The 17,640-nt window shown below is 42.2% G+C and overlaps 1 protein-coding gene across 1 annotated transcript; it reads left to right on the top strand.

Annotated features, from left to right (window-relative positions):
- Positions 1 to 538: 538 nt before the first annotated feature.
- Positions 539 to 17,424, top strand: LOC140465943 (PAT complex subunit CCDC47-like). Its single transcript, XM_072561928.1, has 12 exons — positions 539 to 823; positions 3,623 to 3,727; positions 4,240 to 4,414; positions 4,962 to 5,083; positions 6,536 to 6,601; positions 6,832 to 6,933; positions 7,862 to 7,972; positions 8,987 to 9,072; positions 10,023 to 10,081; positions 10,493 to 10,602; positions 11,247 to 11,414; positions 13,483 to 17,424. Exons 1-12 carry the CDS (start codon positions 566 to 568, stop codon positions 13,561 to 13,563), a joined length of 1,443 nt encoding a protein of 480 aa, XP_072418029.1. The 5' UTR covers positions 539 to 565; the 3' UTR covers positions 13,564 to 17,424.
- Positions 17,425 to 17,640: the final 216 nt, after the last annotated feature.

Here is a 17,640-nt window from a genome sequence, read left to right as displayed (position 1 = left end):
CCAGAATATGAGATGGTAGAAGAATTTGAAGATCAAGATTTTTGTTTTCAAGGCATTGGGACATCTTGAGCAAAGCTAGCTACAGGTCAGATGAGCATAAACAGTACTGAGTTCACAGGTTAGCGGCAGACTGAGCTTTCCTTTGAGCTCAATAAAAACAGTCCCTCAAAGATGTTGCAAGATCTGTAGCTTGGATCACACTTTTTCCAGCATTCAGCGTGTGAGAATGTTGATTGATTTCATCCTGTGGGTACAAACTTAAGCTTAGAACTCAGCCACTGAGGAATAGTGTCACATAAAGGCAAATGGATTTCTGATTGTTTGCACCCTACCCAAAACTAGTCATGTGACTTACAGCCAATAGAAAATATCAACTGAGATCGACAACTTGTTGTTACACAAGTGCAATGGGGAAGTAGAATTGAGGTGGCTAACATGGTGATGTGGATCATTGATACCATAATTGAAAGACTGATCTTACAGTACACTTAAGAACCTGCTGTGTTGCATGCATTTTTTTTGCTGTTGTGTTCTGAAGCTTTGTTTTCTTTCAGACTGAAGCATCATGCAGTTTTACCTTCTGTTTCATCTCTTGCTGAGCTGTGGGCTTGCAGCTGGCAAGTTTGAAGACTTTGAGGACACCGATGACATTGCTGATTATGATGACAATGACTTTGCAGAGTTTGAAGACACAAGTGAGGATGTACCCCAGGAAACTCTTCAGAAGGTCACTACTGTTCAAGATGATGAGGAAGAGGCAACCGTAGAAGTGGAGGATCAAGATGAAAACCAGGAAGACTTTGAGGACTCAGATGTGGCAGGAGTAAGTGACACACCCTGGGACTGCCGAGAAGTGCCTATATTTCTTTTTTGCATGCAGAAATATTGAACCAAGGTTTTTGCTGTTCTACAATATACAGCATTGATCCATGTAAGATCCTGAGGGAACTTATTCGAGCGTATGTGGAAAAGATATTTCTTATTGTGGGAGAATCTAGAACTACCAGTCACAGTTTAAAAATAAGAGATTGCCCCTGTAAGAAAAATAATGCAACAATTTCTCCTGAGGATTGAGAGCATTTGGAATTCTCTTCCCCAAAAGACAGTGGATGCAGAATCTTTAGATATTTTTAAGGCAGGGATAGATTTTTGAGTACCAACCGGATGGTAGATTATTAATAGTATGTTGGAATGCAGAATTTAATGAAGAACGGTGGGTGCTGAAGATCCAAAACACAAACACTCTGTTTTTTCTCTTTTGCAGAAATGTAGAATTGAGGTTAACATGAAGTCAGCCATGATTTTTTTGACTGGTTGAGCAACTCAAAGTTCCTCTTGTTCCTCTTTTACACAGTGCTTTGCTGCCTGTTCATTGTAACAGGAAAGGCTGTGGTAATATTATGTTCCAGAACACATGCATGCCTTTCCATTCACCAACGTGGAGAAAGTGAGAACGGCAAATGTTGGAGAGTCAGAGTGTTCTCCACCACATCAGTCACTTGATGTCTAATCCTACTCTCCACATCCCTAAATGCTTAATGTTCCTCGTTTTTGACCAATCATCAAATTCTGTAAAGGGTTCATGAGAACTTTCAACACCAGCTTCTGTATTTTTGCCAAATTGCAGAAAGGAGTTGCTCCTGCCCTTTTTATTTCTGATACTGAAACCAGTCTCTCGATACCAGTATGTAGTGGAGTGAAAACAATCATATTATTTGCCCATCATTATCCGTAATAATCTGAAAAGGCTTGAGCTCTTATTTGAACAAAGTCTTAGCTTCACTCTATAGCAGTCTCAGTAATGTGATCAATCCTTCCACTATCTAATGCAAAGGGGCGTCTTTAAGGACCACTTCACTATTTAAGTCCTGTGTTCTAGTGCTGTCTCTAATTAATACAATTCTCTCTCTCTGATCCTTCCCACCCAGTGATTTCATTAACTTTTCTGGCCAGGCTGTAATTATATTTTAATAATTGCTTTAAGTTCTGAAGTTCTGTTTTGGTCAATGAGGATTATTTTCCGAGTTTTGTTTGTTATTGTCAGTGCAAAACTTTGTAGTAACTTGATTTTTTTTTCCCAGTTATAGTTGATATACACCATATTTGATTACAATATGCGGTTCCAATTCCTCTTACCCTTATCCAATTCCATACTGAGCCAGTGCTTCCTTTCCCACCCAAGCTGCTGCATGAATTGATGATTTGTTTACAATATTAGTGCTGCTGTGGTAATGCAAAAGCATTGTTCAATTTATTGGCTGATCCTGAAGTGAGGGATGAGCTGGCCATTTGGTCACAGCCTATTCCACCATTAAGTAGCTGATTGGTGTCAACTCCAATTGCTCTTATGGAAATCTATCACTATAAGTTCTCAAAACTGAAGCTGACTCCCAGCACCGAGAGATGTGGGAAGAGCACAGCGGATTTTTTAAAGCATCCTGGAAGTGGCCAGTCGCACTGTTCCTCATCTACCAGGATAATGTAGGGAGAGCATTACCTCTCCATCAAACATATGAAATACCTGCGTTCCCAGCAATCTAGGCGAAGTTGGTTCTTCATAAGCTTGCCTTGAATTAGAAGCTGAAGCGGTGCAAAGCCAGTTTTGCTTTGTATTGATCCAACATACCAACATCAAGCAGTTAGGGTATGACGCTGACCCTGCATATCTGGACCCAGAAAAATGAGCCAGATTGTGACTACGCATCACTATCTAGTAGCCCACAGCTGTTTAACAGGTGAGATGGGCAATGGATTTGACTATGATATCACTCTCTTACATCTCCATTCACTCACTCCCCTCAAAGGAACCAGATTTAATAGCTTGTTGGTATGCACATAGTGAAATGAGCAATTCCGTTGGCACTAAACGCTACCATGATGAAATGAACGAAAGACAGAGTGAAAAGAAAAACTAAGCAGGTAGTTATAGGGTAAAGAATTTAGATTAGCACTTTTCTTCATAAAGTATGACTTATGAATGAATGTAGATTTGTGTTCATTCATGTGGCAACATTTCCGCCCAGCCGGTGGCAGAAACAACATTGTAAAGATGACACCGAAAACAGACAAGGGTCAAGATTAGAGTTGTGCTGGAAAAGCAAAGCAGGTCAAGCAGCATCCTGAGCTCATTCCTGATGAAGGGCTTTTGCCTAAAACGTCGATTTTCCTGCTCCTCGGATGCTGCCTGACCTGCTGTGCTTTTCCAGCACCACTCTAATCTTGACTCTGATCGCCAGCATCTGCAGTCCTCACTCTTGCTTAGTTGACAGAAACAGACAGCTGAACTAAATCAGCCTTTCTACCTCTGTATTTACAACACGGTAATTTTAAAAACTGCAATTGACCCAATGGTGCCTAACCAGATTTTTTGAATAACCAACTCCAGAGTTTGCAAATGATCAATTTTCAGCATCAGTTTTTCATTCAAACAAAATATTTAAGTTTATTAACAATACAGTAATTTTATTTGAGTAAAATTAAACACCATAATAATCTAATGGGTCTATGCTATAAACCCAAAAACCTCGTTTTCAGCCCCATTTGCACAAATGACAAAAAAGGGAAAATTAAACTTTGTGGTAAATGGGTTTTTCTCTGAAAATACAATTTTTTAACGAAACAGGAAGGAGATGCAGAAGGAGAGCCATTTGATGATGAAGAATTTGAAGGCTACGAGGAGGTGGACAGACCTTCCAGCAGAAGCAAAGATCCGATTAAAATTGTTAATGTAAGTACCCAGAGACAATCACACCACATGTTGTCTCTGCTAGTAATTGAGTGACCCACAGGGAAATTGCAGTTTGGTAAAGGAACATGGTGTATTAGCTGGGAGGCACCCCAAACCACATTTGTAGCTGATCCCAGCTAGGCCGCCAATTCCGACACTGCAGTTTCCTTGTGGGGGACAAAAACAGCTCGATGTCACTGGCCTTCAAGTACATCACTTAAAAAAAAGTCCTGTGTAGAAAATGCACAAGGGCAGAATTTTGGCTGGCTTGAGTTGCACGTTACCTAGCAACACCAAGGTTGCTGCCGCGGTCTTTTGGTTAGAGAACAGAACATAAGACACAGAACAGAGATCCCAGGAGTCAGAGCTGAAGGTGATGCTGAGGTACGAATGTATTTCCAAGGGTTTGGGGTTGGTGCTGGGATCCTGCAGATTATTGCAATTGAGTTGAGTGTATTGTCTTTCATACACCAGTTCACATTTCTGTTTGTTGTCCTCCTGACCTCGGTTAGGTCCCGCATCATCTGCAGAACAGCTGGGAAAGCTACTACATGGAGATTCTGATGGTGACAGGCCTGTTGGCTTACATCATGAACTACATCATAGGCAAAAACAAAAACAGCAGGCTGGCTACTGCATGGTTCAACTCTCACAAAGAACTGCTGGAGACTAACTTTTCCCTTGTTGGTGAGTGCCTGAATGACAAGCTGTTTGCTCAGGGTTTTGTTCTGTTGTCGGTGAGCTGATCAGTGGCCACAGTGCTAGTGCTTGTCCTGTGAAGCTCTGCAGGTGTCACCACCACTTTCAGGTGAGCAACTGTGCAGCGCAGTGTCCTGTAACACAGGAGGGCCCAGGCTCCACATCTCGAGGATTCAGGAACTGAACCAAGCTGACCATTTAACGATGACCAGGAGCAGTCACCACAGTGGTCTTTTCTTTTTCCTAGGCCTTCCTCAGCCAGGGCAGCAGGCATCAAATGAAATTTTCTAAGCGAGACAGTAGCTTAGTGATATTCAGATTGGATCCGTCCAAACACTGTGGATCAGTACTGCACTTGGTAGAATGACAAATCAGTAGATGCACTTTGAATAGGCAGTGGTTTTGATTGGTTAGAGTGATAATAGGCCAATGTTTGAATGGTTTTCCATTAACAGTTCCCTCTGCTGGAATGGATGGGAAGGTGGGAGTGTTTGTTGCAAAGTATAGCAACTGATGAGATTTTATTTGCTTGCAGGTGATGATGGGATCAATAAAGAACCCATCAGCACAGGGAAACTGACCCAGGAAAATGAACATATCTACAACTTGTGGTGCTCGGGGCGCGTGTGCTGTGAGGGAATGCTCATTCAGCTAAAGGTATGGGAACCTGCTTGAATCTAACCTTTAAGGCCTCGAGATCAGGGATTTAAGTTGTGAACAAAGTGAATACACTGTTCTTTGGATTTCCACAATTCACATGTTAAGTATTCTTTTGTTCTACTTGACTTCAAATTTGATTATCATCGGCATGAAGAACATCTGGGGAAGGTGGACTCAATGTCAATCAGTGCACTTGCTCTGAATTTGTGGTTTTATCAGATGGACTGAGAAATTATAAACCACAGATAAAGGACTCAGTTAAAATCAAATATTCTTAAATATGAAAGATCACATTGATTGAAATGTTCTTCAGGGCAAAAGGCATTTATTTGAAGTGAGGTAAAGGATTAAATCTAACCACAAATGTTGGCTATCTGAAATAACACAAGACATTGGAAATACACAGGGCAGAGGGTCATACAGCACAGAAACAGACCCTTCGGTCCATTGTCTATGCTGATCAAGTTTTCCAAAACTAATCCCGCTTGCCTGCCTTTGGCCCATATCCCTCTAAAAAACCTTTCATATTCATGTACCTTCCAAATGTCTTAAATGTTGTAACTGGACCTGCCTCTCGCACGTCCTCTGGCAGCTCATGTCACACATGAACCAGCCTGTGTGGAAAAAGTTGTCGCTCAGGTCCCTTTTAAATCTTTCTCCTCTCACCTTAAAAATACGCTGCCTAGTTTTGAACTCACCCACCCAAGGGAATAGACCTTTACTATTCACCTTATCTATACACCTCAGGATTTTATAAACCTCTATAACATCACTCCTCAAACTCCTAGACTCCAGTGAAAATAGACCCACTCTATCCAGCCTATCCTATCAGGCAGCATCCAAGGAGCAGGAGAGTCAATGTTTCGAGCATAAGCTTTTGCCTCTCAGCCGCTTGGGATACATTTAATCTGTTCCTGGGAATTTTGTCTACTTTCAAACTGCCAGAATGTCCTCTCTGTCTATGCTATTTCTTTAATCGTATTGCAGCTCCTCTCCCTGATTCCTATGCGCATCTCATTCCCCTCACTGATTTCAAGTTCTATACTCTTCTGGAGCTTCTGTTGTTGTGAGCTCTTGCTATCTGCTATGAGCCTCCCTTTTTCTCTATCCAGTCCTGTACATCGTCAAAATCCAGGGATTGCTGGATTCATTTGGCTTACCCTGTCCCTTTATTTGAATACATTGGCCCTGTACTCTCCATATCACCACCTTGAATGTATCAACAGTTAGTGAGGAAAACTAGGTTAGCATTGCAGCTGGAATTGGTTAACCTGTGAATGAAAATCTAAAAGCAATGGTGAAGAGCATAAATGGACGTGGTCTAGAATACATTGGTAGTAATCAATCATGGGGAAGGTATACAAAGCACATCTGTGCAACATGTGGTTCCCTGCAGATGAGAAAAGTTTGTTTGCCTGCTATTGTAACCACATGTAACTTCTTTTCTAGTTTTTGAAGCGGCAGGATTTGTTAAACGTACTTGCAAGGATGATGAGGCCAGCCAGTGATCAAGTGGTACGTACGATAACACAGTGGAGCAGGAGTAAGCCTGAAGCCTGCTCCACTGTTCAATATAATTTACTTCACAGTCTCATTCCCTCTGCCTCTCTTACTTTGCTGACCTGTCTTCCTGTCTCCCACCTACCATTGCTTTGCAATATGAATGTGTCTATCTTATGGCGGCAGTAGAAGTGAGACAAAACAAACTTAGTGGAAATGAGATTTTGTTTTGATTCCCTCTGTAGCAAATCAAAGTGACAATGAATGAGGAAGACATGGACACCTATGTGTTTGCTATTGGATCACGGAAGACCATGGTCCGGATGCAGAAGGAGATGCAGGATTTGGTACGTAATAATAGACCATCCTGAGTGCTGTAATTTTTGATGGATAGCTTATAGCATTTGGTAAACGGGCATGAATGCATGGATTCAGGCTGGTAGTGTATGCCATCACCATGTGATGTATTAAACCCTGATGCAGTTAGCACAAATTTTATGTTTCAGAAGTTGAGATTTCATCATTGTAACTGGTACACCATTACTAACAGTTCAGTGCTTTCAAGACACAAGCGTTGACAGATGTTTGTTGGGTAATGCTTTTCCTCCCTTACACCTATCTCAACAATGGAGTTATGGTGTATATTAGCCACAACCTAACTGAATTGCTGCAGGGAATCGAGAGGGCTAACCTAATATTACTGCAAATCACAAGTTTAACATTGTCGAAAATCCAGTTATCTTCCTGTGGAGGAAAGGATGGCAATCATTGAGAATATTGCCGTTTAATTATTGCTGAAAGCACAGATAGTTAACAGATAAACATAGACGCTAGCCGAGTGCTTCCTAAACGTAATCCCACTGGGATCCCATTTCAAAGCTTGAACATTTGATGTGACCCATTAGTCAGAACTGAGAGCCATTAGAGTGGGAGCATGGCTATGGTAACTTGGTTCAACCTCCATTATTGCCTTGGGTTTTGTGGTCCTAACGTTTGAGCTTAACCTGCACTGTGCACATGTAAACTTTCTGAAATAACATCAATACTGCTGGCAATCAGAAGGTAAATTTAATATCCCTTTTTACACTGACACTTCATCAATGGCAGGAAAAATGGTTGCCATCAACCCTTCCCTGATTGATGTGTTTATTTCTGTTCTGTTAATGACTAAAAACTTACTCCAAGAATAACCTCTGGCCCTCCAATTGTTACCTGAGTGATTGTGATTGCTGTTTGTCAAAGAGCTTTTAAACACACTTCTCCTTTCTCTTCTAGAGTGAGTTTTGCAGCGATAAGCCCAAGTCAGGGATTAAATTTGGGCTTCCTGATTCCTTATCGATCCTGTCTGAGATGGGTGAGGTAACCGAAGGTATCCTAGACAACAGGGTGAGTGTATTGAATTGTGTGTGAAGTCAGAAGTCTCACAACATCAGGTTATCGTCCAACAGATCTATTTGATATCAAAAGCTTTTGGAGCGCTGCTCCTTTGTCAGGTAAATTGTGTGAGAGTTAAGTACTGAACTTGTATGGATTCAACAAAGATTCTCTGCTTAATTTACAGGTGTGATTAGATTAGATTCCCAACAGTATGGAAACAGGCCCTTCGGCCCAACAAGTCCACACTGATCTTCCAAAGAGTAACCCACCCAGACCCATTCCCCTATCCTATATTTACCCCTGACTAATGCACCTAACATTATGGGCAGCTTAGCATGGCCAATTCACCTGACCTGCACATCTTTCGGATTGTGGGAGGAAACCGGAGCACCCGGAGAAAACCCACACATAAAGGGGGAGAATGCACAAACTCCACATGGACAGTTGCCAGAGGCTGGAATTGAACCTGGGTCCCTGGCGTTGTGAGGCAGCAGTGCTAACCACTGAGCCCTATGCTGCCCCAGGTACCAGCTGGATTTTCAACATTTTCTGCTTTTATTTCAGAATTCCAACATTAAATACATTTTCCTTTTTGTTTGAAACACTTCTGGGCAGGTACCATGCAGCTGAGAAGCAGATTAAAGCTCCCTCTCTATGTACCTGTTAATGGGGGTCCTGCCCTAATCTGGTGAGCTGATTCCCCACAATTGCTCTATCCTTTCTCTGTTTGCTATGTCATTGCAAACTGGGAACTGTCTTTTTTATAGCAGCGTTCTATACAGCAAAATGGTTCACCCCACTGAATCTATTACAATACAATTTTGTGCTCAGGCTACAGTTGTGAAAGTGCAGTATCCAACTCATTGTGTGACCGATACCTTAGTAGTCAGTGCCTCCTCTGTGCCAGTCAATCCATGCTTCAGTTTATACAGCGATAGTTTTTCATAAGAGTCCTGTCTCTTAGCTATTTTCTAGAACTTATTGTCTGTTCAAATATCTGGTTGTTTCTTTTGCTGATCCCAGATGGTGCATTTCCTGTCCAGCCACGCTGACAAGATTGAGTCTGTTCATTTCTCGGACCAGTTCTCTGGGGCTAAAATTATTCAAGAGTAGGTATTGCTGAGATCAGCATGAATTATTTATGTGAACTCTTAAGGATTTTGGAATTGATTCTGGAATATTGTGAGGTGTTTGGGGGGGGGGGGAGGTGGGGGGAGGGAAGTGTGTTCACTCACAACGTGGGTGGAGCAACGCTGACATGTTCAAAGCGCTTGGTGGAGGGTCCAGGGGCATTCTGAAACAGTTTGAAATTTGGGATGGGTGCAGGGATGGGGGTGAACCATAGTAAGCTAATCTGTCTGGGGGCAGCAGTGGGGGACTACCATGAGCTTCTGAATCCCTGACTTAGCCTGGAAACTGTTATCCAGGTTCCTGGTGATGTGCTGCTATCAGGCAATTTGACCAATCTGTATTTTGGCTCACGGTCTTGGGAGAAGGACTGGATGTTACTGTTTGTCTGTGAAATCTGGAGCCGATAACACCTTTAGGAAGCAAGCATGCCCCTGAGGACCCTGGTCTAGATTGCTGCTACATTAATCCTACAAACCAACAGCATGAATCGGTCATTCAGCCCACCGTTCCTATTTCATCACTTCTTAACATCATGGCTGCTCAAATTGTAAACTCCAAATCTGTATTCATGCCTTGATGACTTTTCATTTTTTCTTAAGACTAGAAATCCTCTTGACTTCTAATGGGAGGTCAGAAAATAAAAATCACTGGAATGCCATGGTGCAGAGCTTGTGTTTGCGACTAGTGACAATGCCTCAAACCTTTCAGTTTTGGTGGGAGAAGCAAAGGGGTAATGAATTGTTGCTGCACTAAATTAAAATCAATATGTTTTAGTTACTATATGTTTTAGTTACTATATGTTTTAGTTACTATATGTTTATAGTTTGACTAAATGTGGAATATTTAGCAGCGTGTCCCTTGTTCATACAGTTAGGAGGAAGCTTCCTCTGTGCCTCTTTAATTCTTTTTTCCTCCCCTTTTTGTTTAGAGAGGGTCAGCCCCTCAAGCTGCCTGACACTAAAAAGACCCTCCTGTTTACATTTAATGGTAAGTTATTGGGGAAGATGTTTGTGCAGCCTGTCTACAGTTAAGGGGAAAATAAAAGCAAAATACTGAGGATGCTGGAAATCTGAAATAGAAATACAAACTCCGATCTGGCACTTTCTGTGGAGAGAGAAACAGAGTTAACATTTCACATCCACTATGACTCTTCTACATCCAGAAATCGACATTTCAACCTTGTAAATTAAAATGGGAACAATTGAATAATAAAGATTGTATTGATGGATGATAAAGCTTTGGACGCGATGGGCCAAACGGCAGGTCCTGGAAATTCAGGCCAGTCCTGAGATCAAGTCCGTCCAGTTTGGATATTTTAAGCCATGAAGCTGTTTCTGGCTGTATAAAGTGATTGACTGTGATCGAGGTTAGACCTTGATGCATGTTTATTCTGCGCAGTGCCTGGAACCGGCAACACTTCTCCAAAGGATATGGAGTCCTTGTTACCGTTAATGAATATGGTTATTCACAGCATTGACAAAGCAAAGAAGTATCGTCTGAATAGAGAGGTGAGAGCACATTTCACGTGTTTTGCTTCATTGTTCTCAATGCACAACTGCCCCAGCAAGACTAGTTACTTTCACAATCGTCCAGTATTCTGTTAGGCTGGAGAGACCAATTTGTAGTTCGCTCGCTTGCATATCCACTCTGATTCCACCACCACATTCTCCCTCCCCTCCCTTCCCCACATGACTGCTGTTTACAATAGCATTGAGGTTGTATAGTACCACTTAGTTAATCCCTCACTTTCATTTACATGCTTCAACCCTCAATGACTTTGTCAAACAAATCTGCTTACTTTGAAGTTGATAAACATGTATTTGCACTTGTCCTGTCGAAGATAGAATGACCATAAATATCTAACAGCGATTATGTACTTAATTGACATTAAAGGTACTCTTCCACCTCCTTTTATACTACCTTGACCCCTCCTTCTCCAACCATCGCTTCCACTTCTCTTTATTTGTTTATGAGAGGAGGGATTCACTGGCTGGGCCAGCATTTATTGCCTGTCACTAGTTACTTTTGAGAAGGTGATGATGAACTGCTACCTTGAACTGTTGTCTGTTTGGTTTAGGTTTCCTTTGCTCCTAAGTGCTGTGTGTAAGTAAGTATTTGATTTTCTTTCATTCCACCATCACCCCTCATCCAGGGTAAAATAAAAGCTGATAAGAATCGTGCTCGTGTGGAGGAGAACTTTCTAAAGATGACGCATGCACAACGTCAAGAGGCTGCGCAAACACGCAGGGAGGAGAAGAAGCGAGCAGAGAAAGAAAGGATCATGAATGAGGAGGACCCTGAGAAACAGCGCCGACTTGAGGTACAAAATCCTTCTGGACCTGCTCCAACCTTGTCAGTCACTCGTTTTGCTTTTCGTTTCTCACAGCTTCATTCAAATCCATCTCGGGTGAGTTTCTGTGGTCTCTGTCTCATCATTTATGGGCCTTATACCTTTGTCTTGTCACTTCACAGCAAAGTGGCTGAGTTGGATGCTCCTGGCTGACATCACCAGACAGAGAGGATTTGAACCAGAAACCTGGTCAATTGTAGACCCTGCTGTGCTGTCATGAGTCTACCTTTCCTAATCTGAAGGTTCTTACCAGTTTGCCCATCATAAAGCCAAAATGTATTTGACATGAGCTTGCTGCTTCAGTGTGTGTGTGTATATTGGAGGAGAGAAACCTGCTGAAAGTACAACTGAAGCATAGGGCAAGTCTGTTATAGCAGGGTTACTGTGTTCTTGGATTTAGATGGGGAGTAGCAATGCATACCCTGCGATGGTGTCAGGTGCTCCCAACTGAGATACAGTTCGAGGCAGAGTTAACATTTGATGCTGCCCTGACTCTTCCTAATAATCTGTAATGTAGGGGATAGCAGGTTGGCATGGCTAGAAGCCTGGCTGGCTAATAGAAAGCACAGTGGTGGTGTTCATGTGTCTTTTTCAGGTTGGCAAAATGTGCTGCAGGAACCTCAACTGTTCACAATTTACATAAATTATTTAATGAAGGGACAGAAGATATGTTTGCCAAACTTGTTGACAACACAAAAATAGGTTGGAAGCTAAGCTATGAAAAGGGCAGAAGGTTACAAAAAAAAGGTTAAATGAGCGGACAAAAAATGTGATTATTTGGGTATAATGCAGGAAAATGTGAAGTGGCCAACTTTTGGTGGAGAGAACAAAAAGCGAGTCTTATTTAAATGGTGGAAGTTTGCTGTGGTATGGAGAGGGATCTGGGTATCCTGATACTTGAACCACAAATAGTTAGAATGTAGCTCCCACAAGCAATTCGGAAAGCTAATAGAATGTTGCCATTTATCAGGAGGGGAATTGAACACAACAGGGAGGTTATGCTTCACTTATAGAGGGGACTGGTGAGACCGCATCTGGAGTACTGTGCACTGTATTGGTCACCTTAAAAGAAGGATGTTAATGCGGTTTATTGGACTACACCTAAAATGGTGCGTTTCTGGACAGGTTAAGCTTGTACTGTGTCTGCTGGAGTTTAGCTGAGTAATTAGTGACTTGATGGCAACATTTAAAATCCTGAAGGATCGTGACGGCATGGTTGTGAAGAGAATGTTTCCTCTGGGAAAATCTAAAACCTAGGGGTCAAGTTTAAAAATCAGGGTGTGCCCATTTTAAAACTGACATTGGATCAAATTGTTTCTGTGGGAGAGGTTGAGAGTCTTTGCAACTATCTCCTTGAAAAGGTGGTGGGAGCAGAGTTCTTGAATATTTTTAAGGCTGAAGTAGAGATTCTTGTTGAGCAAGGGGATGGAAGGTTATGAAAACTAGGTGGCTCTTGAAGTTGCAATCCAATCAGCTATGACCTTTTTGATTCAAAGGGACTGGGGGCTGAAAGGTCTACTCCACCTGATTTATTTCATTCATTCTTAGGAATAATTTATGGATCCATACAACTTGGTAACTGGTAACATTTTGAAAGTTCATCATTCATGGGATGTGTGTGTTGCTGGCTATGCCAGTATTTACCAGTGACTTGCCAGTCATGTCAAAGGGCGGTGAGGTGTTCTGATGTGGAGGAGCTGGTGTTGGACTGGGGTGGACAAAGTTAAAAATCACACAACACCAGGTTATAGTCCAACAGGTTTCATTGGAAGCACACTAGTTTTTGGAGCGCCTGATAAAGTTGTGTGTAACCTGATAAAGAAGCAGTGCTCTGAAAGCTAGTGCTTCCAATTAAACCTGGTGGACTATAACCTGGTGTTGTGTGATTTTTAACAGTGAAGAGTTGATCACTTTGCTGTCACTATTGGTGTCCCTTCTCAGCCTCGGTTCGATAGTCACTGATGTGTGAGGTTTGCTGCAGGTTTTCCTTTCCCCTCTGTCCCTCTAGCTGATGTGTTGGTGTGTTCTCCCATTGCAGGAGGCTGCTCTTCGCCGGGAGCAGAAGAAGCTGGAGAAACGTCAGATGAAAATGAAGCAGATCAAAGTGAAAGCAATGTAGAACACCCAGCTACCTGGAGGAGGGGAGGAGACTGCTTCCTTGCCAGAGCTTCAACCCACATCAAATTGAAATGTTTGATTTCATGGAGAAAAAAAAGTAACCTCAGGGCACCTGGATAATAATCAGCAATTTATACAGCAGGCTCCCCACCTGCCACTTTAAAAAAAAACACTTGGCAAAATTAATTTTCCTCCCTCTTACTCTACATCCCACCCTCGATTCTGCATGAAACTCGACAGAGTGGCATTGGGACTGGATGCCATCTCATCCAACCCCACTCTAACTTGCCAACTTCAAACAGAGCTGGATATGAAACCTTGAGTTTGAGCTGTTGATTTACAGTCAGCCACAAGCCTAACAGTAGACTCTGTTCGGGACTTTACTGTGGTACTTGTGGATGGGTACTTCACTGATCCATGGTTTTATCTCCCAATTTCCAGATGGTCATCAATGCAGACCTCCATTAAATTTATCTCCGACTGTTGTCTTTATCTGTTTACAGGAGTAGTTTACTGATTCCCTTGTTGGCTGGTGTCATGAGTGAACTGGTTTTAGCAACGCAGGCTGTCATTGCACAACACAACACTAAGGAGTAGATTAGGAGCTTTGGGTTGGCTTGGTTCAGGTTTGTGCTGAAGGTGCATTGAAAATACTGAGTAGGGAAATCACAACAGGCAAAGAAGCCTGTCAGGGACAGGCCTGGCTGATAGAAAGTGTTCAGCAAGGTGTGTGATGGACTCATCACTGATCAAAGCTGAACTTGGAGACGGCCACATTAGGATAGTCCTGCATTTGGGAGGAAAACATTTGTCAGAGATTCTTCACCTTTGTTTCAACCTCCTTCCGCCTTGTCCTTATTTTACTGGAATTTCACATTTGGACTTCAGGCAAAAGTAAGATTAGCACTCGTTGAACAGTCAACCAATAAATCTTTCAGGAAGAAAAGTCACTTAAAACCACAGAGTGAGCATCATTCCCACAACCAAACCTTATGCCAGCAGTTGCTTTAAATAGAGACAAAAAATGAGAGGTTGAAAAATATCCCCTTGGCATGTGGTAGAGATGTTGCTGCTGCTATATTAGGTCTGGCTCCAGTTAAAGGTGCGCAGCAGTTCCTTTGTTCAAATAGATATTTTGACATGTACCCAATGTTGGACCTGCCTCTGAAGCACCTATTCAGAATTAGAAATGTTTCAGTTCTCCTAGAAGGGTCAACTTCTGTCCACTGTAACCACTTTGGTGCACTTCCCACTCAATCAATATCCAGTGATTTTAGGAATAGGATTTTGCAAATTAACTTGAAACTATCCAGATGTAGGCATGGGTGCCTTTCGGTAATACAGGAGCCTGGTCATCTCTTGTCACTTTAATGATCCAACCCATCAGCCTGTGAAGCTGAGAACAATCTCAGTGATGGACAAGGTCAGCTGGTGAGTTGGCTGTGTTCTCAATCCTGTTTACTGACCTCTTGCCCCACATTGGCTCCATGTGGGCAACCAACAGTGGCTGTCGATAGCCAGTAACTACACTGGCAAATTGCTAACTGAAAAATATCAGTGTATTTGCAGGTGCCATCCTTCCCAGATGAAACAATCCTGTCAAGGAAAGAAGAAATGAATACAGTGGCATATCTTAAAAATCTCTGTGTTTCTTGGGTATAGGTTGCCCTTGTTAGTGGGCGTGTTGAAGTGGAATGTGAAGGTTGACCTTCAGGTTTAGGATGCGGCCTACCAAGTTGTGCTGTCTCTCTGAATACGCGCAGTCAGACAATCCATTCAATCCAGTTGCTGAACTTCTCATTGAAACAAGAGTTCTGGATGTAATATCGCATACTCGGGCCCAGTTGACAGGAATATGGAAATTAAATATATTTGTCCTGTGACTGTTTTCATCCAGGTCTGGACTCTCTAGTTCTGTTCCCAGAATAAAGGTGATGTTATTTTGTTCATGTGGAAAATTGATATCCGACGCTTGGATGTTTTCATGTTAGCCATGAATGAACACCCAAACCAAACGAGACTCACATTCTGTCTGGTGAGCTTATGTTAATATTTATATTTTAATACACCTCTTTCACTTGTTACATGGAGCAGGAATGACCCTGCCCTGTACTGGCTTACCACATCTTGCCAGAAAGTGAAAAATACTGGATACCAGCCCAGTTTATAGGCCACTTCTGGGTCAGCTGTGAACACAAACTAAGAGTAGGAATTTGTCAAGAATGATCATGGAGGTGAAAGGAAGGTCTGGACATCATTGCCAGATTCCTATCCTTTTGAAGAGCATTTTGCATGCTGGGAGCACAATAATAAGAGAAGGCTATTCAGTCCCTTGAGCCATTTTAGCAGATCATGGCTGGTCTGTACCTTAACTTGACTTTACCTGCCTTTGCTGTGTATCCCTTAATACTCTTCCTTAATTGACCTTTGTTTTGCCAAATTGTGGCAAGAGTTCCAGGTTTTAGTTAACATTTGTATGAAAATGTACTTTCTTATCTCACTGTTAAATGACCCTGTAGTGCCCGGGGACTGAACTTTGTACTTCTGGTATATGAACTGAGCCCAAATATTGGACACAACAAGGAAAAATGATAAACCAATTATTCAATGTTAACTAAGTGCTTTCTGCCTCCATAAAATAGGGGGGTAATTCAGTTAATTCCACAATGCCAGACTAGATTCTACACGTTTGCAGTACACCAGCTTAATTTTAAGGGAATGTGTTTGGAAGTTGAGAAAGCCAAGTTGTGTATTTGAAACACTACAATTAGTTCAGAATTGTCCAGTGTGTATGGGTGTGCAGGCAAGTTGCATTGACCTCAAGGCACCAGGGTTTCACTCCTTGTTTTGGCCAGAAGGTGGCAGGAGAGCAGCAGTTTGTATGATCAGCATGTGATTGGGCGAGAGTGGGTGGAATGACGGGGAGGAGGGGGTGCAGAGGCAGGAAGAATGATCAGCCAGGCAATCTGCTGTCCATTAACCTCTGATAGATGGTCTGTGAGAAGGCAAGAGTGGCCCTGCAGTGGTGGTCATTAGCCTCTGAATCACCATTTTGGTTGATATGTGAAGGTTGACTGTTTATAATAATGAGGATGCTGGGGTGGACAAGGTCAAAAGTGAAACAAGGCCAGGTTATAGTCCAACAGGTTTTTTTTTGAAATTGAAATGGCCATGCCTGAGGAAGGAGCAGAGCTCCGAAACCTGGCAATTTCAAATAAACCTGTTGGACTATGTTTGATTTTTGACCTTTAGGGAAATGGCCGAAGAGAGAAAATCAAGAGTTAGTGTACTCTGCTTCAGCGTCCTTGGTGGGGGTTTTGAGGGGAGCATGCTGGGAGCTGTGCAGGGTCTGTGTCCTTCTGTAAACCTGGTCACTCTGTTAATTTGGACAGAGTAAGTTTTTTAATATGGAAAGGGGCAACACAATCTCTGAATTTGTGCTATGGAGTGGTGAGCCAATGCTCTCAATTTTTGGAAGTGATTGACCAGTTAAGGCTGTACAATGTGTTTTTATTCATGGGTACTGCTAGCTGACCAGTATGTATTGCCTGTCCCTAGTTGCCCATGAGAAGGTGGTAGTGGCACTGAGCTGCCTTCTTCACCCACAACACCATTAGGGAGGGAATTTTAGTTTTAGAGGGGGGTTCCTATTGCTATCCTGCACAAACCTGTTTCTCCTGGCATTCCATGTCCCACTGTATTCTGTCCAATACTGCAGTATAGCATGAGGTGGACGGAAGGGAGGGTGTTTGCTAAATATTTTTGTTCTCCAATTTATTTAAGTAAATGGAATGTTACTGAATCAATCATGGTATGTATGTGGTATGCATGGACTGAATAAAAACTTTTATATTGCACTAAAGATCTTCCGTTTTGTAGATTGGTCTTTTCCTTTGGGATTGAGCAAACTAATTTCCATCTCATTTTGTAGGAATTTTTTATGTCCATTATTTCCTCAGTAAAACAGATGTTTATTTTCTCGTGAGTCTTGTGCTGATCCAGTTGAGGGATAATTAGTGATGAATTAAACAAGTTCTCTTTATGAGACCTATTATCCATAAGGAGTGACAGAGCACAT

The sequence above is a fragment of the Chiloscyllium punctatum genome, chromosome 42 (assembly GCF_047496795.1).
Source record: "Chiloscyllium punctatum isolate Juve2018m chromosome 42, sChiPun1.3, whole genome shotgun sequence".
NCBI classification, from domain to species: Eukaryota; Metazoa; Chordata; class Chondrichthyes; order Orectolobiformes; family Hemiscylliidae; genus Chiloscyllium; species Chiloscyllium punctatum.
The sequence above is the reverse complement of the archived record's forward strand: the minus strand, read 5'-3'. Positions and strand labels throughout refer to the sequence as shown.

Excerpts from the sequence above, each read along its gene's own strand:
- LOC140465943 (XM_072561928.1), top strand. The coding sequence starts at position 566 with ATGCAGTTTTACCTTCTGTTTCATCTCTTGCTGAGCTGTGGGCTTGCA. Across the intron at positions 7,973-8,986 it reads AAGGTATCCTAGACAACAGG|ATGGTGCATTTCCTGTCCAG; the intron begins GTGAGTGTATTG and ends TGCTGATCCCAG. Across the intron at positions 10,603-11,246 it reads AGTATCGTCTGAATAGAGAG|GGTAAAATAAAAGCTGATAA; the intron begins GTGAGAGCACAT and ends CCCCTCATCCAG.